The following is a 27,377-nucleotide window of genomic DNA, read 5'->3' as shown; positions in this document are numbered from 1 at the left end:
CAGGGCACAAACTTTTCTCCAGCAGGAGCTTAATGAATTATAGATCAGTGCATGCAAAGCACTCGTTTCAGTGGCTCTCCAAGGCCCTACAACATGCCACCACTAAAGAGATGAAACAGCAAACTCATCTATAATGAAGATGTTTATGGGGGTCAGCTGATAGGTATAGGACAGACTGGGCTAAAAGAGATGTAACATTTCAGCTTTTGTTGTTTGTTTTGGGAATTTTTGGTGTTCACCCTCAGGCCTCAAAACTGACAAGTGCAAGTTTTGTTAAATACAGTTGGCTGGATATTTTTTAGGGTCTAGGTGTAACATAGGGTCTTTGAAATAATACAAATTAGGTTGAGGGAGCTCTTAAAGCTGTGAAGTGTGTAATTTTTGGGATGTTAAAATACTGTGCTATACCAGATTAAAATGCATAGACAACTATAATTCCCCCAAAAGTCTCGCTCTCGTGGGGCGCTTGGTGAGTTGTCCGTAGATGCCACTGAGAATATCGTGGGCCTCCGTGGTAATGAGCTGAACAAGCCACGTGATAAGATGCATGGATTGACGGTCTCAGATGTGGAGACAACTGAGATTCGTCCTCCACCACCCGGATTGAGGTGAGTCACAACGCCACCATGAGGACTTAGAACGCATTGGGAAATGGGCATTCCAAATTGAGGAGAAAAGGGGAGATCAGTCAGACTAAAACTATAATTTGTCTTTTTAAAATGTGATGTAAAAGCTTTAGTCCGACCGAAATCTGATTTTTGCAGAGTCGGACTAACAGACCTAGATAATGCGATTGTTGTTCGGCTTCATCAATCCTGTACATGCATGTTAATAGGACCACAATTTGCCTCGGCATTGTGCACGTGCTCCAAAAGACAGAGCTGACGTACGTGTTTTTAACACTTCCTTAAGCCAAAAATATACTTTGTTCAGACACAAACGCTAGGCCTCTTCGTACAGGACGTGTCACGCTAATTTTGTCATCAGCAGAGTGCTCGAGCACTGAATGCATGCGGCATGATTTTTATAACTGCAAGTTCTCTAAATCAGGGGTGCCCACACTTTTTTGTGTAATGATCTACTTTTAAATGAGCAACTCAATAAGATCTACCAACTAAAAAAACACAGTTTCATTTAAAATAAGAAAATGCTTGTTGGGACTACTGCATGTATCCCTACATGGAATTCATCTTCTAATTAATAAAAAAAAATATATAATAATGTTCAATGTTGATATCATTCAGTTTTAAAACTAAACCCAAAACACCTACAGCACAATAGATTACAATAGCCAGGGCATTTACCTTATTCTGATGACGAGTAAATATTGACCAGGCAAGGTTGTTTATTCAGTTGCCATGACAACTAGGTTTGCGCAATGCGCCTTCCAGGACTTCTGAGAACAGAGCGCGAAATTGCGATGCGACTGCATGGAATCAGAAAGTTTTGCCTAATCCGGCAGTAGCATCTCAATTTCGCGCTCTGTTCTCAGAAGTCCTTGAAAGCACTTATGCGCAAATAGTTGTCATGGCAACTGAATAAACAAAACCTCGCCTGGTCAATATTTACTCGTCAAGTGCAAGTCAGACAGAAACTAAAAGAAGGAAAGACATTATATTTATTTATTTATTAATTTAACGAAAGTACATTTCAATTTTGTGCGATCTACCAGCATTGCCTTTGCGATCGACTGGTAGATCGCGATCGACGTATTGGGCACCCCTGCTCTAAATGCACAAAATGGGCATGCGCCTGGAATTAATTGCACTTATTAGTGTGTCCACAAGGTGGCAACACTCTCAAATGAGCCATTACTTTTACGAAGAAGGGCTAGGAGAAGATGTAACCACAGCTAAACCTTAGGAGACAGAGGTGGAAACAACAGCAGTGGATGTGCATTTCTAAGAGTGTGTGAAGAGGTAAGGAGATACCTGCATTTGTATAATTTGTGCCTGAGGGACATTGACGAGAAATAGTCCAGTATCTCATAGCAGTCGTAGCGCGTATGTGCCAATCGTATGTGTGCAAGCACCATCAAATGAAGTATATAAGACTAGTATTCGACTGTACGCAGACGCTAAGCATTGCGTCAAAACCGAAGTATACTTTGGGCTTTAGCTGAAACCCTTCCATTAAATATTTGATTCAAAATATTATAATAATATAGGATTATTTTGTCACACATGCTTTTACAGACTGATGAAGACTGTAGCTCGACTATGCAAAAACCCGCTGTAACTCATTTAGAATTGTGCATATAAACGTACTGATTGAATCAACCAATGGTGGAGTTGGACTACCTGTTTTTCTGACCAAAGGCCGTCAGGGGGAGTGTTCGAAAAAATTATTATTAAAGCAGTTCTGTTCGGTGTCACACAAATTACACACTTCGCCTTTAAATTTGTAAATCAGTGCACTAAAGATAACTTTCTTAATTACCATTTATCCACAATGTGATATTTTCTTCATAAAAACAAAGAATATGCTCACAACAATACAGTGCCACTTCAAAGAAAAACATTTTGCAATGGCAAAGTTTAATTAGAGGATTTCATGAAAGCCAAATAATGGTGAAAAAATGGTGCCATAACGTTTCTTGAGTGCAGAATAGTGATTTTCAACATTCTACATTTTTAACCCAGCAAGTATAAAGTTACACATAATGTATTTGCAAATTAGGCAAACAAAAAGTAGGGAAATAAAAATAATACAAGAAAACAATATGCTTCTACATGATTATGAGCCTAGTCTGAGAAAACAGAAACAAAGTCCTTGCACTGTGACTTTTAGCATCTCCCTCCAGAGAGCATTGAAATCAATCCAGCCTTGGTATTAACACTGAATCCTATCATCCTCCTCTCTCACAACAAGCTACCGGAATGGGGTTTGATTTACTGCTGCATGGATGGAGCCTAAATTTATCTTCCTATTTCAGGGAGTGTCTATCCTGTGAAACACTATTCCTAATTGCAGCATGAAAACATCAGCTTGTGATTTCAAGTTGACAGTCAACAGGGTTTGAAAGTGGCCCAAATGAAAACAAAGAACAGAAGTTATCTGCTGTTCTCTTCAAACAATAGTTTTATGAAAGGACATCACCCAAGTTATGAATTTAGCTTTCTCTTTTATCCATAAAGAATATTTAATTGTCCAAATAAAGACGCCTGCTTTGTATCACTATTTGTACATTCCAAGAGCCTTGTGTGCATATACAGTATACAAATGTGTTAAAAGGTATAACTTGTAGAGAACAGTTATATAGTATCAGAGGTTAGCAGTGATACCTAAAAGGTGACATGATTGACTGTAGCCATCAGGCGAATGCCCCCAATATATACTCAGTGATCATAAGATGCATGTGCAGTGTGCTACTGGGTGTGAAGAAAGAACTATTGCCCATGCAAATGTCAGTGTTGGAAACTGTGTATTTCACCAATACAGAACTGGGATCAAAACTGATTCCAGCTCAGCTCTGGTTAAATCTTACTAGGGTTAACAGGTTAATGTTCCCTTTAAAGAACACTGAACCGCAGAAGCTACACCAGTGTCCTAAAAAAATGTAAACTCTCCATATGAGCACAGGATAGAGCGAAGATGAAATCCAGTCTGTTTATAATGAAAGTTAAAGGGATAGTTCACCCAAAAATGAAAGTTTGTCATCATTTATTTACCCTCATGTTGTCCCAAAGCTGTATGACTTTCTTTGTTCCACAACAGGAAAGTGTTAGCCTCAGTCACCATTCATTTTAATTTCATGGGAAAAAATAAAAGATGCTATAAAAGCGAATGGTGACTGAGGCTAACATTCTTCCTAGCATCTCGTTTTGTGTTCCATGAAAGAAAGAAAGTCATACAGGTTTGGAACAATGTGTGGGTGAGTAAATGATAACAGAATTTCATTTTTGGGAGAACTATCCCTTTAATGGTGGATTTTGCTTATAGGGCCCGTTTGTTGCTGTATGGTTTATCCTGTGTGACAGTCTGGTGTTCAAAGAACGGCGGTTTGGTGCAGTGTGCATGTTTACAACTACTTTAATTTTTCAGTTTTGAATGATTTAAAATGGTCATGTATGCAGTATATAGATACTGTTTATATTTTATCTAAAGTTTAACCACCGCACGCCTGCTGAAACAAAAACGACAAAGATGTCTGTCTGAAGAAAGACGATGCTGATCGTTGCTACTTTTAAGTTTCCCATGATATATTTTTTGAACTTGTCCAGATCATAAGCCCATTGTATCTATCCACTGTACTTTTCCATTATTTGTTAATAGCATGTTCATTGTGAAAGTACCTCTGTGGATGTTCTTTGTTATGTTTTGTACTTTGTAGACAGAGGTTTGGCACCAATACCGTATGCTGACCAATGGGCAATTGAGGAATGTCACTGGCATTAACCTAAAGGAAATGCCATTTCTGATTCCTATGAATGTCAAGTTCTGTGTTGTTTCTGTCAAAATAAATAACTGATAGCCTTAACTTACAAATACAAAATAGCATTTTGCCTGGAGCAAATAAGACTCTTGCAATACAAGCCACAGAATAATCAACCAAAAGAAGTCAACTCAAATGCTGAAAAGAGAGTTCAACATCTGTTTTTCTGTGTTGCAATAACTCATTGCTATCAATGTTATCATACTGGCCTACTCGCTCTCGTCTGTTCAGCACAGAGGTGATCCAGGCACAGAGTCGTGTCCTGGACATCACAAATTATCTAGATGATTTTTTGAACACTGGCCAACTTTTAACTTTTTGCAGTCATCTGTCTCTTTTCTTATGAAAATGATGTGATTTTATCTGTATAAACCATGCTGACTCGAGAACAAATCAGGAAAGGATTTTAAAGGGATGTTTCAATGGACTGGTCAAAACCGATCAAAAATGAAAATTGAAAATTTACTCTCATGTTGTTCCAAAACTGAATGACTTTCATCCGTGAAACACAAAAGGAGATATTAGGTGGTATGTTAGTCTCTGTCATCGTTCACTTTTATTGCATTACAGTAAATTGCATTACATTGTATTGCTTTTTTCCATACAATGCAAGTAAATGGTGACTGGTGTGGAACATCTCTGTTTTGTCTAACATTTCTGTTTGTGTTCCACAATAGAAAAACATTCATACTGGTTTTGAATGACACAAGGGTGAGTAATATATGATAGAATATTTATTTGTGGGTGATCCGTACCTTTAAGGATGGTGGGTTTTATTAAAGCCTATGTGACATGTCAAAATCCTAAACTCAAACTTGATCTTCAGCAAAACACCACGTCACCCTCTTACATTGAGACATCCGATAAAACAGATGTCCTTACCTGCCTCATAGAGACAGCATAGCTTATTTTATGTGTTTCTCTATTCTTAGCTTGGACAGATGAACAGTACTGAGCAGCACTGATGCAGTAGAGCCCATATCAACCCTGAATGTGATGTTCTACATATGTGTATAACTCCTGCCTTAGGGTTAGTGTGGCTTGTAGCAGTCCATCTGTGTGATAGGCAACAAGGGTCGAGGACAGAGATTCCTGCAGACTGAGATTGGGTTCAAGGGCAATGATTAAACATGCCCTTAACAAACCCCTGTAGCATCTTTTACTTTGTTCCATGTTAGCAATTGGCATCCATGTTCATTGACAAAAGCATTTTATTGAATAAAATGAAAGAATGAAGCTCTGTGTCTAGTGCTGATCATTGGGTTGGTTGAATGGGATGCTTTTTCATATCAAGCAAATGTGCCTTACCCATCCTCTCACTCAAAAAAACTTTTTATTTTTTTGCTGCTTGTCCAGTTTACTTAATTAAAACTTACTTACTTAACTAAAGCAACACAATTCTAGAACATTTTGTTCCACAACTTGATTTAATTGTGTTTACTTAATCCATTTGAGCTGGTAATACATTAATACTTTGTAACGGGTTCATGATGGGGTGCAAAAAGGAAGCCCGCAACATCACCAGGCGCTCCTCCCCCTCGACCACGTGGAACAACACGACTCCCAACCCCCCCTGTCTGATGCGTCAGTCTGTACAACAAAAGCGAGAGCAAAATCAGGAGCATGTAACAACGACCTGCCACAAAGTGCAGCTTTCACCTGCATAAAAGCCTGTTGGCATGGTTCCGACCACTGGACCGGGGATCCCTTTTTAGTGAAATCTGTCAGCGGGCTGGTGATTTCCGAAAAATTAGACACAAACCTTCTATAATAGCCAGCCCCAGGAACTGTCACACCTCCTTTTTGGTCTTGGTTCTGGGGCAGGCCGCAACTGCTGCGGTCTTATCAATTTGGGGAAGCACTTGCCTGTGACCCAAGTGGAACCCCAGATACCTTACCACCACCCGTCCAATTGCGCACTTCTTGGGGCTTGCCATGAGTCCCGCCCTTCGCAGCGACCTCAGAACCGCCCTCAGATGCTGCATATGCTGCTACCAATCATTACTCTAAATAATGATGTCATCCAGGCAGCAGCATACACGGAGTGTCTGACAATTTAGTCCATAAGGGGCTGAAAGTAGCCGGGGCCCCAAACAAACCAAACGGAAGGGTCACAAATTGGTGTAAGCCAAACAGTGTGGAGGAGGCCGTTTTATCATGGGACTGTGGTGTTAAGGGATCTAACAGGGTTGCTGTGGCTCAGGTGGTAGAGCGGGTCGGCCACTAATCGCAGGGTTGGCGGTTCGATTCCCAGCCCACATGACTCCACATTCCGAAGTGTCCTTGGGCAAGACACTGAACCCCAAGTTGCTCCCAATGGCAGGCTAGCACCTTGCATGGCAGCTCTGCCATCATTGGTGTGTGAGTGTGTGTGTGAATGTGTGAAAGGGAGACAGTGTAAAGTGCTTTGGTAACCACTAAGGTGTAACCTTTACCATAATAACCCAATAAACCTTTGTTAAATCCAGTGTCGAATCAAAGCGTTCCACGTCCAAACGATGGAGCAGTTTGTCAATACGAGGCATTGGATATGTCCCAAATTTAGACACCGCATTGACCTTTCTATAATCCACACATAACCGAACTGAGCCGTCAATCTTCAGAACCAACACCACCGGACTGGCCCAGTCACTGTGGGATACTTCTATTACCCCATATCGAGCATGGCCTTTAACCACTTTTTTTTTTTAGCTCGGGTAATCAGTAGGGATGTCTGCATACCACTACCCCTGGGTTTGTTTCGATATGGTGTTTTATGAGGTTCGTACAACTGGGAAGGGAGAACGAGAATTGTCTTTGCAACCGGGCCACTTGCGATTGTGAGAGGTGGACTCCGCAAGTGACAGGGGTGCCTCGATTGGCTTTTAATTTCACCTCTGGCCCGAGCTCCTCACTCTCCGGTACTAACGACGGCAAAACCACTGGGACTATCTCCCTCCATGGTTTTAAGAGGTTGAGGTGGTACATTTTCCATGCTCCAGCCCATCAGTTCATTTAACCTCATAATGGACTCCCCCGACTCACCGTGTGACCTCAAAGGGCCCTTGCAACTTTGCGAGTAATTTAGAGATTGATGTGGGTAGTTATACAAGAAAATGTTATGACACATGAACATCCATACACATGCTTATTTTACTATAGTAATGGTCAGTTATTTTGATTTCTTGACATATCATACTGTGCAACACTGGACCATATCCTTCAAAATAAAATTAATTAAAAAATGATTCAAATGTACATGGATATATAAATTAAAGTGTAATATTACAACAGCTCTACTTGAGGCCCCATTTATCAGATGGTTGCACTATGAGACTGTTTTTGTCAAGCAGCCCTTTAGGGCTCTCTGCTTGTAAATACAGTCCTGTAAGGAAAAAGATGCCGATTACACAAGAAGCTGTGAGCTGGGGCGAAGCCTATGCGTCTTGGGTGTGCAGAGATAATGAGGCAGGAATTATCTCTCCATGAACTATTAATAGTCATCAAGTCACATCTTGTCTCTCTTTGGGAGAGCACCAGTGGCCTGAGGCTGCCTTATCCTTCATTCCACTAACTGTCTCAAACAGAGTTTTCAGCATGCATTCATTTATTCAGCACATTTATAGTTTTTTTTTTTACTGAATAATCAATACAGGTGTAGGAATCAGTTTGGCTTTTCTGTCATGAAGTTACCTCTGACTGCCACTCCTCATTAAACACTAATGTCATGTACAGAACATCTACTTCCATGAAGAAACTAGATTAGCCCACATTTCCAAAGAATGGCAGGCTGCCAGAACAGTCACACTGACCCAGTCATGGGCACAAATAAGCCCTTCTGATGAGCAGAGAAACAATCCCAGCCTCTCACAGTGACTGGTAGTGGATCACCTCAATGTTCATATCAAAGACAGGGGCATGCTGCTGTGTCATTGATAGCTGTCTCACCTCTCTGGGTTTAGGAAGCAGAATGGAAATACAATATGCTCTTGGCTACCCCCTTCCCACTTCTCACCACATCTGCAAAGGGTCAGGCAAAGGTGTTATAAAGAGCAGTGCCTGATAACTTGGTTGAGCTGAAAAGCTCAGCTTCAGTGTCAAGTACAAACAATGACACCAGTAAATTCATACATATCTCTTGCACACTAGCATTGTCTTCCTGGGAAAGTGGGCTTTTCTCAAAAGCTAGAGGGATTTTTAAAAATTATCCTCCTACACTTTATGCTTCTCTCTCTTTCCATAGAAACCAATTTGTTAATCTGGCCCTGACCACAATAATACATGTAAATCCATTTCAGATCACAAGATTGCTCTCTGCATTGTGATTCCACTGTAGATAATAATAATAATAATAATTATTATTATTATTATTATTATTATTATTATTATTATTATTATTATATCATTTAAATAAATAAATAAAAAATGTATTCTAGTAATACTTTACAATAATGCTCATGAATTAACAATGAACACTCCATTTTTTACAGTATTTATTCAACTTACAAATTCATTATTTCATGTTAGTTAATAGTGTATTACTAATGTCACAAAATACAACTTTTGATTTTAAAAATTATTATATGCTGAAATGATCATTAACAAATAGTAATAAATGCAGTGAAAGTATTGTTCATTGTTAGTTCGTGTTAAGCAATGTTTTTAACTAATGTTAATAAATAAATTATTCTAAAGTTATTTGGTTTTGGCATCTTATTTGGACAGTATTTCAGTCTGGCTTTTGTTTTAACACTTTTATAAATATATTTATTTATGTTACTGATTATGTACTGTATTCGGTTGTTATTCAGAGTTTTAGTGCTGAATGGGATACTATGTCAAGTTTTAACATGTTCACGTAATGCGATTTTGAGGCAGTACATTGAGACATGAAATATTCCTGGGATTTACTTAATTTTATTTGCGCGAGGTTCCGATTTGTTTTGTTTTTTAAGCCTAGTCTAAACATGAAGTAGGCTATCTATACTGGTTTTAGTCATATTGTAGAGTTGTCCTCGAAGTTTCGACGTGCTTTGCTTTGGCGATCTCCTTTATGTCCCTTTAAGATCTTTTGGAAACGTGAGGGTGAAAATCTTGAAAGTGAATCCATTCATAAAAATAAGACAGACACGGCTTCGATTGGTCGTTGGGCGCTTCATACTTATTCGACATAATTCTCACACACCATTGGAGGAACGATTTGAGTGACGTGTAAGCTGAGCCAATGGGGTTCCAGAGTCAAAGCCTCTCGAGCCCAAGGGAAACCGAGCAGTCCATTTACAAAACCTCATTCAAGTTTTGTTTGTCGGAGAGAGCGCATCTGTTGATCCTTACAAGCGGACGGCAGTCATCCTTTTGGGATTAAAATCTGAAACCGGTTTTCAGTCCATTCTGAGAGTGAACCACATATATAGGGTGAGTTTAACCCTCGTTTCAAACAGATTTAATCTGCAATCTCTGCAATTCCTGTATGATTCGTGTTAGTTCTCCGCAGCGCGTAAGTTTGTCATGGGCTCGCAACAGCAAATACAGCTATCTCGCCTTTTGGGGAAAGCGAACGCCATTTTCTCCAAGAGAGAGGGCTTATAGTCTTTGGCAACCATTTTAATGCATTAAGTTTTCTGATAATATTTTGTGCTCTTGCAATTGTTACATGAACTTGTGTGTTCAGCAATAGTCTACTAACTTGACATTTATAGGCGAGGTCGGTGCAGCCTGAGCGGTGTATGGTTTTGTGAATGGAGGTCTCTCTTTTTTTTCTTCTCACGGATCGAGTTTCACTTCATTGAGAAAAAAACAAATGTATCCTGCAAGCTACAAGGTACACCTACTTGAAGACACGCCTACTACAAATAACGCCCCTTTGGCTCATCAAGCGATTCTATATAATCGCTATATGATTAATTTTCTCTCAACTTTTTATATATGACAAATAATCACTTTTAAATGTTTTTTTTTTTTTTTTTTTTTGGGAAGGTGCTTTACTCCATTCCTGAAGATGTTTGTACAATTTCTTTCTTGTTCAATTATTTATATATATATATATATATATATATATATATATACCTGCGATGGACTGGCGACCTGTCCAGGGTGTCCCCTGCCTTTCGCCCAATGTTAGCTGGGATAGGCTCCAGCCCCTGCGACCCTGTACACAGGATAAGCGGTTGACGATGGATGGATGGATATATATATATATATTTGAACGGAACAGATAAACTTTAATCTTACTAATATATATATATATATATATATATATATATATATATATATATATATATATATATATATTAGTAAGATTAAAGTTCCTGTTCTGTTTTGTCCACTTAGCTAACAAGCTAATTGGTTAGCCTATTAGCTTAGCATACCGCTAGCTTCTCCTCTTCACTTTCAATAAATTTCTCCTCGCTACTGATACGGCGGTATGAATGATATATTTCATGATTTTACAAACTTTCGATTTTAAAATCTTTGGTTATGTTTAGAGTTATGGATAGGTATAGGAGTTTATGATTGCTATGGGACTCCAAAAAAAACATTGTATGAATGTGGCATCTAACTGTTCCAAGACTTCTGGATATCTCTGGTTATTTGGAGGGGGGTGTAATTTGTAGTGGGCGTGTTTTGTAGTAGTCTTGCAGGATGCAGACAGACCCCTTATTGGGTGGCTCAGAGAGGGTGGTGGTCCTCACCCCCTCTCAATATTGAATTAACTTTTTAAGCACTTATTTAAGTGCAGATCTATTTAGATTATTTCCACCATATTGTGCAAGTAAGTGTACATCATTGAATTTTAAGTGTTTTGGTTGTTGTTCTCAAATTCTATTTCATGATGATGGATGTTAAAGACTCTTTCGCCTTGGTTTGTTGTTTTTTAAAAAAAATATATATATATATATATTTTTTTATATATATATATATATGTATGTATGTATTACATTTGTACAACTCTGTTGTTGTAAAAAAAAGTGCTTCTAAAGCGGATAAATTGCTCGTTTAATCTACACGGAAGATTTGTAATTTAAAGCTTGCTACCTGAACTTTTCCATTTACGTGCTGCTTGCCCGCTCTCGTAATATTCGTGCATTTTAGTGTCTGTTCATACCGAAACTTGTTTTAACGTCCGTCCGCGCTGATTTTAAATAGTTTTTTCCCGTCTTTGAAAATAGACCTTTTTTTACAGACTGTGATGACGCGTTTACGCCTTATTTAGCAGAGTAGGCCTAATCTAGCAAACGTTTAAAATAAATTTTTTTTTTTAGTATTTAGTGTAAATGTATTAAATGATGCTTTGTTTAAAAAAAAATATATATTAATTATCACAGCTGTGAGGGTGTTTCGATTACAGCTGCTGAGAGAGTGAAAGTAGATTTGGCACCTCCGTCTGACTCTCTATTTTTTTATATTCTGGAAAGTCATTCAAATGTAATTGTGGGTTTTTTGTTTTAGAGTAAATGGATAAGTGAAAATAAAATTGCCGTGATCTCCCATTCACCGCTGTCGAAGTTTACCCTGCAAACGTTTACTTCCGCGTTCTATATAACCCAGTGTGAAGAAGGTCTCGCACAAAAGCGTGTTAAATTAAAAAGAGCAAATGTTTTTTGTTTATTTTTTATTAACACCTTAATATATATTAAAATGAACAAATTAATTTCCATCTTCTTAAAGGGATAGCTCACCCAAATTTTTTAATTATTTAATTATCTTATTTACTCACCTTCTTGCCATCCTAGATGTGAATGACTTTCTTCTGCTGAACACAAACGAACATTTTTAGAAAAATATCTCCGCTCTGTAGGTTTCAACGCAAGTGAATAGTGGCCAGAACTTTGAAGGTCCAAAAAGCAAATAAAGGCAACATAAAAGTAATCCATAAGACTCCAGTGGTTAAATTCATGTCTTTCAGAAGTTATATGATAGTTGTGGGTGAGAAAAAAGACAATACTTAAGTCATTTTTATTATTAATCTCAACTTTCACTTTTCTTTTTGCGATTTGTATTTTTTGTGCATATCGCCAGGGAGGTGAATTTATAGTAAAAAAAGGACTTAAATATTGCTTTGTTTCTCACCCACATTATCATATCACTTATGAAAATATGAATTTAACCACTGGAGCCATTTATATTACTTTTATGCTTCCTTTATATTCTTTTTGGTCTTTCAGAGTTTTGGTCACCATTCATTTGCACTGTATGGACCAACAGAGCTGAGATATTGACCAAAGATATCCCTTTAATATCTACTCTATGTACATTGATATAACATGAAATTACAAACTAGTTTCATAAAGAATCATAGAAATGGGGGGGCAGTATACACAAGAAAAGTTGGCACACAGCTATACAATTGAGGGAGTTGTGTGTCTGTCCACTGTTACTCAGACGAGACACTAGGCCATCAATTTAATTGATGGATTGGTTATATAGAAGGAAAAACACTACGTAGTCTTAACATAAAACTTATCCATTTCTTATTCCTAAGTGATCTTATTGTGTGCGTCAATCCCTTCAAAGTCTAATCACAGGGACAGATGGTTAGCTTTGCTTATGTAATGTTTACATTTATCTTTGCTGTGGATTGTATTATGCAGCTCTCTCTCTCACTCCATCTCTTGCTGTCTTTACCCTTACACTCTGTCAGGAAGTATGATGTGATGGATAACAGAGCGAATGGTGTAGACGCATTTACATGTTCGGTTGGATCTGTGGGTTTTGTCAGCCTGTATGCAGGACATGCTGTTTTGATGTGGAATACATTGATGGTATCTGTCCAGCAGTACTTTTACATGATTGATTATTTTATTTACTTAGAGTAAACTGAAGACCCAAAGAAAAAATATATCCATCGCTTTTAAGCGAAGACCCATTTCTGGGAGCCTCCTTGAAAACCCAGGAAACATGGATGGATTTTATGACCAGCAAGTTCCATTTATGGTCCCAACTAATGCAAGTATATTTGAGTTTTTCTTTGGTTACTTCAAGCTAGTATTTTGTAATGATTCATATTTTGTCACAAGGATTAGATACTGATCACTGTGTTTTTCTACAACAGAGATCATTACATGTGGAGGAGCCATATAGCAGACCAGTTAATGACAGAAAAAGAAAGTTGGTGGAAACTGAACTCGCTCAGGACACAGAGGGTAATTTCTACCTAATGAACATGACTAATGCATGTTTAACAGATGGATTTGATAACTGAGATGCATTTACAGTGAGAAGTGTATATGCTCAGTTTAGTTTGGTCAATGCTGTGATTTTGTTGAAGGCAGCCTTTCGTTTTGTCTTTGCCTATCAACTACAGAACTTTTCCAGGACCTTAGCCAGCTGCAGGAGATCTGGATTGCAGAAGGTTTGTAAAATATATTTTATTTGTCATGAGCATATTTTTCTGTAAGAGTAGCAATGGAGAATCTCTTAAGAGAATACACCATCCTAGCTGTTCATTTTTAAGACGGGTTGGTCATTTAATTTGGCCTGTGCAAACCTACTAATATTTGGATGGGGGGAGTACTTGATTTACAGATAAACTGACATTGAACTGTGGCTTGGCAGATTTCAAATCAACAGGGAGCATTGTTTGCAACTTTATTTCATGCTCTCCAATCTCTCTCCATAGCTCAGGTACCCGATGATGAACAGTTCGTCCCAGATTTTCAGTCGGAGAGCTGTGAGTACCTTGAGATTTATTATTTATTCTCCTTGGCAATAGTGTCCATAGAGGGTGAATGAAGACGGCAAAGGCTCAACTCTTGGAGCTATTTATTATTCATCTCTTGCTCAAATTTAAAACCAGTGTTTCAGAGGGAACAATGGATTTGTTGATTTGATTTGTTAGCTGACTTTCAGTGAAGATGCCACCAGTTAGTCTCACAAATATAATAGTGTGTATTAGATATTATAACATGCATTAAAAGGAAAAGTTCGCCATGATGACAGAATTAAAATCACTTTACATGACATTAATTTGCTCTTTAACTTGTTCTGCAGTCTTTCTAACACCCCTGTACTTGACTCTGTAACATTCTCTAGTGCTTTGGTGTTTCCCCATTTCTTTTTATATATATATTATTCTTGCCAGAATCCTCTCAGAGAGGACCCCCTTCACCAGCTATTTTTTTCATTGTAATCAGGCGATTGGTATGGGGCATCACATGAGCCAAGCTCTTAATCGGATTTCACACATTCATGCACTCAGTTCAGCCTCTGGAATGGACCAGATTCTAGTGGGGAGACCGTGAGGAAAGGCTTCCCCTCTTAGCCTACCTTAACCCACCGAATCCTCCAGCTACTGAAACTCTGAAGAGTCTTTGTCCAAACCGATTTGGTATAGCCTGGCCACAGGAATCAGAGCCAAAGTAAATACTTGAGCAATTCTGTGGAGCATTTTTTTTTTCTCCTTTTTTGTTTTGGCCTCATATTGAAGCTAAGAGACAGGGTGTGTACTCTCATGCTGCAGACAAATTGTGTTTTGTCCACTTTTACTTTGCATTGTGGTGTATCTGAAAAAAGCAGAAATATGCTTATGAACGGATAATCTGCCGTTTTACTTTTGATCTGTGTGAAGGGGAGGGGGCATAGCAGTGACCACATTTACATACACCTAAGAAAACTGTGTATTACAAGATTTTTGCAGAAACCGTTTTTAAAGCAGTTTAACACATCCAGGTTTCTCCTGGAGAACACATCTTAATGTGGCCATGTAAACGCATAGGCGGTTTTCTTACAGGTTTTTGAGGAGTGCGCATGTGCATGACTAGCCCGGATATCAAACGTCATAGGATGAAGCCCTACAACAAGTCAAAAAAGTGGAAATAATCCAACATTTCAGTGGGAAAAGCACATACACCATAAACTATTCCCATTTATACACAACAATGTAAAATATCGTTGGTCCCTCACTTTCGCATTTATGCCTTAATTACATTGTGGGAATTTTACATAAGAGGGAAACCCCACTATTACAGCGCAATTCCGCTGTAGGTCGCGATAGAAAGTTAAGGAAACAAAACATCGCTACACCTCTGGAATATCCAGAAAGCGAAGCAACATGAAAACTGCCTCAGATGCCATGTTTGTTATTTACATAAGCAACACAGGGAAATTACATTGCTCTGGAGAAAGCTGCTTACTGACCAAGCCGCATGTATACAGGAGTAAAGAGTACACTGCTTATACAGTGCATATAAGCGCTGTGTCCATGTAAATGTTATCGGTGTGGAGTTGCCTCCTCTAGCAATAACACCAATAGCCACAGCAGAAAAACACCTTGTTAATCTCTCACTTTAGAGACTTATTTAATTAAGCAGCCTATGTGGAGTGTTGCAGCACACTATTGCTCTTAACGCTTGCATTTGAGCTTGCCTACTGAACGGTTTTCTAAGCCCAGTACTGTCTGGGTGATTTATCTGGCTCAAGTCCTGTGGATCCAGTTTCGTTAGCCATTATGTGGCGCCGGATATGAGTGCTTGATGCAGAGATCCAAGGGCTAATGGTTACAGTGTGAGGAGGAAAATCATTCACAATCATTGAATTATGACCATACTGATTCACGAGTATTGACTTTACTGTGATGGAAATCTGAAGGGAGCACTTTGATTGCATGTGTTGTTTTGCACCATGATACTGATGGGCAAGGAGAAGAGCTTCTATTCCTCACTGTCGATTGTCATTACTCATGAAATATGGCAGTTTAATGGTGGAGAAGAACCTTTTTCTGGGACGTTTTACTGCACTAAAGTTGATGCGATCGATTGGATACTCTGCTTCATTAGGAATTTCTTCTCTCTTTTTTTTTCTCACAGTGATGTTTCATGGTCCAACACCAACCAAGATCAAACGGGAACCGAGTCCCTCAAAAGAACTCTCTCCCTGTAGCCAGGATAGATGTCCAATGCTGTATGGAGAGAAGTGCCTTTACAGCTACAGGTAGTCTTTCATTGGCCCATATCCAGCTCAGCATCATTGTTGTACCATTGACTGGAACCAAATAGCTTCTTCTTAGTGTGATTTAATTAATCCCCCCTTTTTTAATACAGTGCCTATGAAAGGAAGCCCACAGCTGGATTCAAACCATTGACTCCCCCCTCAACACCCGTCTCACCGTGTGGCTCCACCAACACCCACGGGACACGTCCAATGCATGAACAAACCCCTTCCCCTGTCTCTAACACAACAATAGGGCAGGGTCTCCTTCACGGGCAGCCTTCAATGACCAACTCCACACCCAGCCAGCCTGCACTCCATCGGGAGAGCCCACCTTTTGCAGTACCCTGTCCACCCCTAAACCGTGACATTCACTTCAATAATGAACCTCGGTCAGTATCTGCGTTGTTTCAGTTCAAACTTGAACTTGTGTACTTATACCTCCATGAAATATTTTATTCCTCCAGTAAATTTTCTGTTGTCATACCATTAGCTTGTAGGGCAAAGAGAGGTTTATAGATAAAGGCAGATGACCTTTCAGCCATGCTCACTTTACAAGGTCAATGAATGGTGGTGTAGATCACTCTGATGTTGTTGTGCAGTAGAGTTAGCAGCCCACTGCTTGGGAGGTGTAACAATATGACCCCCGTGGGAACGCCAGCAACTTCGTCTCAGTAGAAAAGAACTCTAGAGCACAAGTGCTAAGCTGATGCTTTATTTATCCCTTGAGTTCATGACCAAAACATCTCTCTTGACATGCTGTTTAGTTTACGAAAGTTAAACTAATGTTAGCGTTTCTTTGTTGCTTGGTTTTAATGCTGCCTTTTATATGTTATCAGAATTATTGTAAATACAAATTTCCTACTTGTAAGTTGCACATGAACACCATCTCAAGTCATAATTACGAGTCATAGTTTGAGTTGGAAGGAGCCATAAACTTTCAACATGGCAGAGGAGAGTATGGTTTCTGTAGTGAATTAGGTTTTATTAATTTTTCTTGCTGTTTCAGTCATGCACATTTGTGTATATCAGTAACCATTTGATGCATAAATGTACGTATTTGACACATTCCATTATCATCAGCAATCTGACTATGTATTACAGTGTCAAAATAAGAATTCCCCAAGTATTATACATGAATGACTCTGGTGTTCTCCATGTTTACTACAAACCTTACTATCTTTGACAACAAAGCACTTGAGCATGACGTACTAGTAATTATGACCGCATAACTTAATACGTGTGAGATATAATTATATTATTTTATCCAGATTTGTTGCTGAGTTTTGAATGTCAGTGTTGTCTTGCAAAAGATTTCAGCGGCAACTTTCGGAGCCTTGCCTACCATTCCAACCTTCTGATACCCACGCAAGACCCAACTTCATGCCACAGGTCCCCAGCAATTCACCTAGAGATGGAAGGCCACCTTACCATCGCCAAATGTCAGAGCCTCTGGTTCCGGTGCCTCAAGGCTTCAAGCAGGAGCTCCTTGACCCCCGCTATGCTGAGCAAGGTGTTCCCAACATGGGCCTATCTCAGGCTACCTTCCACTCAATGGCCATCAAGCAAGAGCCACGAGACTTCTGCTTTGACTCTGGTGAGTGTCCGATTACCTAGAGAAAATTCAGTTTGGGTGTTAAGAGTCTGTCTAGCAGGTATGGCTCAACTTCATAACAGCTGCTTGGGTAAGGCCATGGAATGTTTTGTGTGCTTGCATAGGCCTGTGACTTTTAGCGACGTTTAGTGAGGTGTACACGAACAAAAGCAAGCACACATAATGATGCATACATGCCACGAACCTTTGCGTGCAACGAGACACTTCTGTACTTCTCATGCCTTGGTACATTCCTTAAGTTCAGCACTATTAATAAATTCTACATTATAATTAGTGCTGGATTATATATCGAATATTTGCGATATAGTCACAATAATTTCGCTGACGATATAAAATTACGCAAAATTGTGAAGTTGCTATGATTTTTATAACATTTTTATTTTGCCACTGTTTTCTAAAGATTGCATAAATGCAAACAGGCTTCTAGTATACAGTTTTCAGTGCTTTCAGAGTGGTTCACGTGCATTGTGAAAGTGCTGCAGGTTCACACATTTGCACAATTTCAAACATTTGTAACTTCAAGTTATAAAAATCTAAAACCGTAAAGGAATTTTTGGGGCGGCTGTGGCTCAGATGATAGAGTGGGTTGGCCACTAATCGCAGGGTTGGCGGTTCGATTCCTGGCCCACATGCCGCCACATGCCGGAGTGTCTTTGGGCAAGACACTGAACCCCAAAGTTGCTCCCAATTTGCTAGCACCTTGCATGGAAGCTGTCATTGGTGTGGGTGAATGGGACACAGTGTAAAGCGGTTTGGTAACCGCTAAGGTTAAAAAAGGCGCTATATAAATGCAGACCATTTACAGAAAATGGGGAAATGACAGCATTTTACCAGATTTGTGATGAGAAATATTGCCACAAATGCACACTATACTTTCAGTGTGCCACCAAATTAAAAGCAGGAAAAAATGCCTTAATATCTTTTTACTGAAAACATTAAATCTACTTGGCTACAGTGGCTGTCTGAATATATGATGGTTCCTCTGATTTAAAAAAAATAAATAAATAATTAAAATAATTATTTTAAACCACTTCCAAGCAAATTTATAATTCTGAAGATAAATATTGAATATTGTCAAAAGGCTTAAAAATAATGAGAATTTTTTAGCCATATCGCCCAGCCCTAAAAATCATGGAAATTAAAAGATGTATTTGTCTTTTTTAAAAGGTAGGCAGAGTGTCATCATTTACTTTCATTGCATATTTTTTCTATCAAATGAAAGTGAATGGTGACTGAGGCTGCAAGTCCATACATTTCTGCCTAAAATTTCCATGGGCCAAAAGTTATACAGGCTTAAAATAAAATAAGGCTGAGGACATGATGACAGAAAAAAAGTTTTAAAAAGTCAAATTTGGTGATCATATTTGAGGCCATTTTTCACAAGTCCGATTGTATTTTTTACAGGAGAACAAATTATTAGCCAATCTTAAAACCTCTTTAGAGGGGGTTAACTGCTCTCTTCTGTCCAAAACCAAAACGCTTGGCTGGCCTTCGTACTTGTGGTCGATAGGTTGTACACTCTTACAATGTTGTTCTATCCCTCTAGGTTTATATTTGCAGGTTAGTGATGCAATACCAAATCCTCTTACCATTCTTATAAATGTGTACGTCATGTATCACATTTGCAAGGAGGGGGGAGAAGGGGCTGAAGGGGGGTGGCTGAACAGGGTCTATTCATCTGTAAAGCAGCCAGACAGATTATGCATCTGATGCAATCAATAAGGATCACATGCTCTGAGAAAGACAGGAAAGGGGTGGAGTGTCCTGCCAAATCACCAGGACAAACAAGGACAGACAAAACTTGATTGTCATGGTCCAGTATCTTGACACAGTGGCTAATCCTATTTGGTGACTCTGTAGACTTGCTGCTAATGCTGCATGTTTCTTTGGTGTGTTGAAATTAGCTTAGCCAGTGCTACCAGATGTGTGGTGTCAGATATTCGCAGCCCAGCTCTTCCATCAGGGGTTGTTTTAAAAGGGTCAGATTCATTCTCTGTTCATATGCCAAATCCTGAAGTTCATATCCCATTCTTATTTTCAATTCTCAATCAGCATTCAGGAACAGGTAAATTAAATTGGGGGCTTAGCATTTTGAATGTATTTGTTAAATAAATGCAGTTTTACTTATGCTTTTGTAATGGTGACATTTTTCTTTCCAATTAAGGGTCATTTTATAATCTCGTTTTGAATAATCCTTTTTTCTTGGGTTGTTTTGCAGAATTGCCTAAGTGTCAGTCTTTATTTGGGAGGGCAGCAAGCTTCTACCAAAACCATGAGAGTAAGTGACATCTCTATTGATACATACTGTATAATACCTCACTGCAGCTTAAGAATACAAATGTGATTTCTTAATCTAACGTACAGTGTTTTTTTTTTTTGTGTGTTTCTCTCGCCTTCTCTGCTTGTAGACTTCTCATTTGACCGAGATCAGCAATTGTATTATGATGACACATGCGTGGTTCCAGAGAGACTTGAAGGTAATATTTCACAATTGGTCAAATGTGACACACACTTTTTTTTCACAATGTGTCACGTATGGCTCTTAGAGGTTAATGGCCAAACCAGCTAAATGAGGTTGATAGTTTCAATGTCAAGTAATCCATCTTCATTGATAAGAATTTGCACCAAGGTACCCTCATCTTTGAATGGAGATCTAGTATGGTGGTGTGAACTGAACACGGTGTCCATATTAGCCACATTTGTGTTGGAATTTGTCATGTGCTTGCTCACGCAGCTCTAGGCATACTTTAATCCTCATAATTTTTGTTCCTGACAGGAAAGGTAAAGCAAGAGTCACCTGTTTATCGTGATGGTCCACCTTACCAGCGCCGCGGTTCCCTCCAGCTTTGGCAGTTCTTGGTCACGCTCCTCGATGATCCGGCCAACGGGCATTTCATTGCCTGGACAGGACGTGGAATGGAGTTCAAACTTATTGAGCCAGAGGAGGTCAGTTTTATTTATTTATACATTTTTTACCATTTCCATTAGTCCACCATATGTTCTTGCTGAGTCACGGAAATTACAATCCTTTTCTGCTTTTTCAGGTGGCCCGACGCTGGGGCATCCAAAAGAACAGACCGGCCATGAACTACGACAAGCTGAGTCGCTCACTGCGCTACTACTATGAGAAGGGGATCATGCAGAAGGTAAAGGCAGGTTCACATTTAGTTTCCTCTATGCTCTTCTTACGATTACAAATGTATCCAGTTTTCCATTTAGATGTTCTAACTTCTCCCTGTTCTTTCCTTTCAGGTTGCTGGTGAGAGGTATGTGTACAAATTTGTGTGTGATCCCGAGGCCCTCTTTTCCATGGCGTTCCCAGACAACCAGAGACCCAACCTCAAAGTAGACCCCGATGGCCTGCCTGGAGTTGATGATGACACTCTTCCATTGACACATTATGATGAGGCTACATACTTGGTAGATGGTGGAGAACAGTGTGTTGCTGGGATGTCTTTTCCAGACGGTTATGTGTACTAACCTGCAACTCTGAAAACCTGAATTATTGATCTGACTGGAACACATCTTTCCCCATTACCTCAACTCTTTCTGATCTGATGCCCACTTTCAGATTAACCCTCCCAAACATAAAAATTAATGAGGAGAAATCTGCAAGCCACATTTTCTCTGGTGTCAATCCACGAGAAGGGTGTCAAGGAGGCGAGGAAAGGCTGGTGCTTAAACCTTCCTCAAGGCAAACGGTCACAGCCGCAGAGAGGAGGTTGCACTGGAGCTGACTGTTGCTGAAAGACTGACGGATCTCACTGCAAGAATTGTAGCAATTCTGTTTTTGACAATCTTTTTTTTAAAAGAAATTAGTAATCAATTATTAACAGACATGCTAACAAAAAACCTTCAATGCAGCACTATTTAATAGATGCCTTTTTGGTCCCAATTAATTTTGTGTTACCTCCAAACCATGTAGACAAGAAGTCAAAAGGGCTTTGTTTTGCGAGGAGAAAAAAAGATCAGTTTTGTTTCGTTAGACTTGTTAAGACCCTTTAGAAAGCTTTTATACAACAATTTTTGTTCAACTAAATGTGGACAGCTTTAATTATGCTGAGGAATCCTACAGAACAATGCTTTTGTTTTTGTATCAATGGTTTGGTTCTAAATCCTTTGTCAAATGTTGTTTTTATATTAACTTCTATTTTCAAGCTGGTTAACCCAATTAAGTGTTGTTTATCTGAACATCATTTAAACCAGAAGCACCCTTTTATAAATTCGTTTTTTTTTAAGTCAATTTCACCGAACTGTTAAACATGACAACATTTCAGATAATAATTTTTTTTTTTTTTTTCAGAATGCCTAATTGCTATTTATTTTGTTTTTATGCCACAATAAAATTCCAAAATTGAAATATAGAGTTGATGTACATTTTTATTTGACAACATTGAAAAGGGATGCACTAGTCAGAATTTATCCATGAGGAGTCTGAAGTGTAAGTAAAGGTAAATCTATATATTTGACAAGCAGGAGGATCAGGGCCTTAAGGGCATGCAATAAGGTAAAAAAGAATACATTATTTTCCTGGTTACCAACTCATTGCCAATTTCAAGTTGACAACAGACCACTGCTTCCTTTTGCATGATGTACTCAACAATCCACTGTCCACAAACATATCACTATTCTGGACAAAGAAGAAATTGTGGAGTTCTCTGCATTTTATTTTAAAGATGAACTTTTATATATTTTTGCAAAGTCTGCATTTATTTGATTTTATTGTATGAGCTGTATAGTTCTGCCCGTAACAGATACTGTATGTATGTTTTAAATGGATCCCTGCATTGCAGTGACTGCACACCAGTGGTTACTGGACATCCTTTCCTGGTGGGTTCGAGAGCAGTGCCTTTAAAATGAGAAATGCAGCTTATACATTAACAGATTTCTCATGGAATGAGTGGCTTGTCTCAACCTCCACCACAGAAGGGTTGTCTACACTTGTACAGGCTGAACCTTGTCCCTCACAATGTATACCTTACACTGCTGAGGTAATCTGTACTGGTTACAATAAACTGTCCTTTCTGCTTCACTTGCACTCTGGTGGTTCATCTTCTCTTTTATGTTTCTCATTAGCTAACCTGCTTCTGAAAATGACAGACTTAACATCTTTTCCTTAAATGTGGATAAATTAAATGGTCAAATGTTTCAGCACTTATTATTTGTATACATTTACAAAAGATATATATAATTATAAAAATATTTTCTTTGTGTAATCAACATACAGCACTTAGATGAGCTGATAATGGTTAGCAAATGCATTGAATCAGCCTCTATTCAATTAAAGGCCTTTCGCTGTCCCAGGGGCTGCACTGTCCTTTCATTCAAGCTTTTGCTGGATAGCTAATGTGTGTTGACCTCCCATCTAAGATTATTTCATAACTTCTCCTTCGCTTTGTATGGCTGTCTTAGTAACCCGTGTAAGACTATACCTTGCACTTATGTCAAAACATCCACTGCTTCAATTATTTATCCAAACACATTTATGACCTGTATTGTTAGCACACATTACTGTGCACTAACATTTTTCTTAAATGCATTATTGTATATTTGGGATCAAATATTTCAAATAAATTACATAATTTACCAGTTTAATGTCTAGCATAGTACATTCCCTGATCAGACACACTTGAACCTCAAGAGCCACTAGATGGCTAGTCGTTCTGAGAAGTGCACCAAGTAATTTCCTAAATCAATAGCTCGACCAGGCCTAATCCTTATCCTGAAACTTGATTCTCACAATTAAGACAGAAAACGCTGCATATGCAGTTTTGTTTAATCAGCCTTAGTTACTGATATGCACTCAAACAATTTGCATTGGCTGAACTTGATTCAGTCGTGGACAGAGGTTTCACGTGTTCGTAATTTTAAATTAAGAAAACTAATTTCAGTGTAATCTCAAAGCAAACATTTTGTGTAGAAAGAAGCTAGTTGAATTGGGTAAACATGTCATGTTAGACATGTCAGTAATACTCAAATACATTTATTTTATTTCTTTATGTATTAACCAGTGAAAATGAATGTTAGCATGCTAAATATAGGCTAGTTGGAAGCACAACAGAGTATAAAACAGTAACTATGTTTAACAGCAGATGCTGAACAAAGCAATCAATCCACTGTTTTAAGATCATCATTCGGTTCTTATTGATAGATTAAGCTCCACTCTTCACCATAATGGTAACCCAGAAACTCTTCTAAATCTCAACATAACAAAACATTAAACACTAACAAGTACAGTATACTCATTCATATCAATGCACAAATATGTTATAAAGTAGTCAATTTAAACATTTACTCTCCCTATCGTGTCCCAGGCAAAGTATGCTGGGAAATGTAAATCCGATGCCCAGTTTCATCAATGCTACATTAACACAAAAAAAGTATTAATTTAGTCCCAACTCAAATGGATTATTTAAATGCATAAACACCATGAAATCAAGTTGTGAAAAAAAGTTCTAGAATTGTGTTGCTTTAATTAATTTCAACTAAGTAAATTGAACAATAAGCAAAAATCCTTTAGTCTAATCTCAAAATCTCTTCCCCACATTGAGCTTTTTTACTAGTCTTGATGAAATTCATCCAGTAACTAAAAACAGAGATGATCCAGCTGAGGCTCATTTGATGTTCGATCACCGTGGCAACATCCCTTACCCCATTTGCTGAAGCAAACCTCTTAACCTTTGAACCCACTTCCCTGTAAATAACTCTAGAGTCAACACAACGATTTTATTTCTTACCAACTTGAATCATGCTATATAACAGACTAATGCAACAGAGAAGAACACTAAGCAATTTATGCCTTCATGCAAAAAAGTTAATGGGCAGTTCCATCAACATATATTTTGTGGTCTGTTAATGACTGTGTTTTAGTGAAGTATTGATTTCACTTAGCAAATGGGCAGCTAATGTATACCATTTGCTTAGAGTATGTTTTTAGTACAATGGAGCTCAAGATGTGATGTGACATTACCTACATACATCATCACTGTTTATTTTGCCTTGTAAGCAGCTTTCCCTCTGATGAGATGGAGAAATGAAATGTGATTACATGCTCGAACCTATAGCCTGACCTTTTTGTAGGTCCAAACATTGATCATTCCAAGCAAATAACTGTGATTTGGTTCATTTATTTAAACTATATTGATTTGTTTGGAATGATCAATTAATTTCCACATATTAATTTACTGACATTTGCATTATTCTAGAATGAATTAAAATGTACATCAAAAATATTAAACTGTAGCAGATTAATTGTTAACATTATACAATAAGGTTTTGTGTGTTTGTATTTGTTAATGTGTTATGAACTAACTTGAGCAAACCATGAGCATGAGTAGGCCTATATATAATATATACAATATAATATTTAAATGAGCTGTAAATAAATATCTGTTAACACTAACCCTTAAACGCATACCTCGGATCTCATTTCACACCCTGTACCTCATCCATTTGTGCCCACACCTCTTTAGTATTCGTCAATCTCTCTTTTATAAATAGTGTAACACACACACAAAAAAAATTGCTAAATTTTGTCTTTTTCATAATGGTTTAAGTGCCAAAAGTGTATAGGGTCATTAGAGGCCCGAGGAATGTAAAAGTGTCTTTTTTCCTTTTCTTTTTTTTTGAACTTCCGTAAATAATATTTTTAGGATAATTTCATATCTATATAAGGTCATTATCACATGATATCTATTTCTTTGTTTATTACAAGAAGAATGAGGACTATATTCATGCTAATGAATACAACCCCAATTCCAAAATAGTTGGGACAGTATGAAAAATGCTAATAAAAACAAAAATTCACCCTTTGCTATATAGAAAGCACTACAGCTACATGTTATATATTATGTTTTACCTTGTAAATTTCACTTTTTTGTTTTTTGAAAATGTACAGTCATTTAAAATCAGATGTCCAAAAAGGTTGAGACATTCGAGTGTTTACCACTGTGAAACATCACCGTTTCTTCTAATAACACTTATTAAGCATTTGGGTACTGTAGACACAAGTTTAAGTTTAGAAAGCAGAATATTCCCCCAGTCATCCATTATGTAGGTCTTTAGCTGCACAACTGTACAAGGTTTTCGTTGCTGGATGATGTGCTTAATAACTCTCTAATTACCCAGTCATGCACTTGTAATCCGGCAGTATGTGGTTTGAAGTTGTCCTGCTGGAAAATACAGGGACATCCCTGGAGTGCTGATGGCAGTATGCAGTACTGTATGTTGCTCCAAAATGTGTACAGTACATATCTGTCTGCCATCATGATGTTCTCACAGATATGCGAGTTACCCATGCCATGGGCACTGACACACCCCTGGCCCATACAGACACTGGCTTTTGGACCTGACGCTAATAACAGCTTGGGTGGTCTTTTTCCTCTTTGGCCCGGATAACACGACGGCAAAAAACGTTTTGAAATTTGAACTCTTCAGACCAAAAAACACAGATCCACTGTTCTACTTTCTATCAAAGATGAGACCGAGCCCAGAGAAGTCAACAGCACTTCTGAACAGTGTTGATGTATGGCTTCTGCTTTTCTTGCATCTGTGGAGGCAGCGGTGAATGATGTTGACTAAGAGAGGTTTACTAAAGTTATACCAAGCCCATTTTCATGATATCCATTACAGATGAATGACATTTTTTAAGATAGTGACGTCTGAGGGAACAGAGATCACACACGTTCAGAAGTGGTTTTGCACTTTACGAACCGAGATTTGACCAGATTCTTTTAACTATATTGTTCACTGTAGAGGGTGAAATGCCCCAAATCCTTCCAATTTGTATTTGGTGAACACTGCTCTCAAAGTGCTGGATTATTTATTTATATCTGTTGGCAAATTGACAATTCTCGCATGATCCTTGCTCTTGAAGTACTAGGCTGTTTTTGGAGGCTCCTTATGTACTATGACACGATTGCCTGTCCTGTTTCAAATCTCCTGATTCACATCGCCTTATTTCAACTCGTCTAATTGTTTTTAGTCTTAAATTGCCCCGTCTCAGCTTTTTTGGAGCATGTTGCAATCATCCGATTTGAAATTACTGTATTTTATTTTTTTTAAACTATGAAATTCACAAGGAAAAATATTATATAATGTGTAATTGTAGTGCTTTCAATATTGCAAAGGATGAATATAATTTACAGTACAAATCTCTCCTTTTTGTTTTTATTCATATTTTTCATACTGTTCCAACTTTTTGGGAATTGGGGTTGTACTATATCACATTGATTTTCTGAGCAAAAATTAATTAAACAACAATGGTGAGTTATCAGTATCCCATATGTGTTCACATATATAATATACATGTTATTTCTTACTCAAGCTGGCGCTGTTGTTTCAGTGATTGATTTTATTTACATTTGACATTGCTGTTTGATGAAGAAACAAAGTAAACTATAGCAAGTGTAACACGTGAACAGT

General features: G+C 38.2%; 1 protein-coding gene across 3 annotated transcripts; it reads left to right on the top strand.

The window, feature by feature from the left end:
• The first annotated feature begins 9,715 nt into the window (after positions 1-9,715).
• Positions 9,716-22,984, top strand: LOC127655328 (ETS translocation variant 5-like). 3 transcript variants are annotated; one of them, XM_052143082.1, is made up of 13 exons: positions 9,716-9,829; positions 13,226-13,360; positions 13,467-13,557; positions 13,719-13,766; positions 14,034-14,084; positions 16,219-16,342; positions 16,453-16,731; positions 17,653-17,936; positions 20,173-20,232; positions 20,363-20,431; positions 20,731-20,900; positions 20,999-21,100; positions 21,207-22,984. In XM_052143082.1, exons 2-13 carry the CDS (start codon positions 13,313-13,315, stop codon positions 21,432-21,434), a joined length of 1,554 nt encoding a protein of 517 aa, XP_051999042.1. In that variant the 5' UTR covers positions 9,716-9,829; positions 13,226-13,312; the 3' UTR covers positions 21,435-22,984. The 3 variants fall into 3 exon arrangements, with proteins under 3 accessions (XP_051999042.1, XP_051999040.1, XP_051999041.1); XM_052143080.1 differs by having other exon boundaries at positions 20,999-21,106; XM_052143081.1 differs by lacking the exon at positions 9,716-9,829 and having other exon boundaries at positions 13,240-13,364; positions 20,999-21,106.
• The last annotated feature ends 4,393 nt before the right edge of the window (positions 22,985-27,377 follow it).

This window comes from Xyrauchen texanus, chromosome 14, assembly GCF_025860055.1.
Source record: "Xyrauchen texanus isolate HMW12.3.18 chromosome 14, RBS_HiC_50CHRs, whole genome shotgun sequence".
NCBI lineage: Eukaryota > Metazoa > Chordata > Actinopteri > Cypriniformes > Catostomidae > Xyrauchen > Xyrauchen texanus.
The sequence above is the reverse complement of the archived record's forward strand: the minus strand, read 5'-3'. Positions and strand labels throughout refer to the sequence as shown.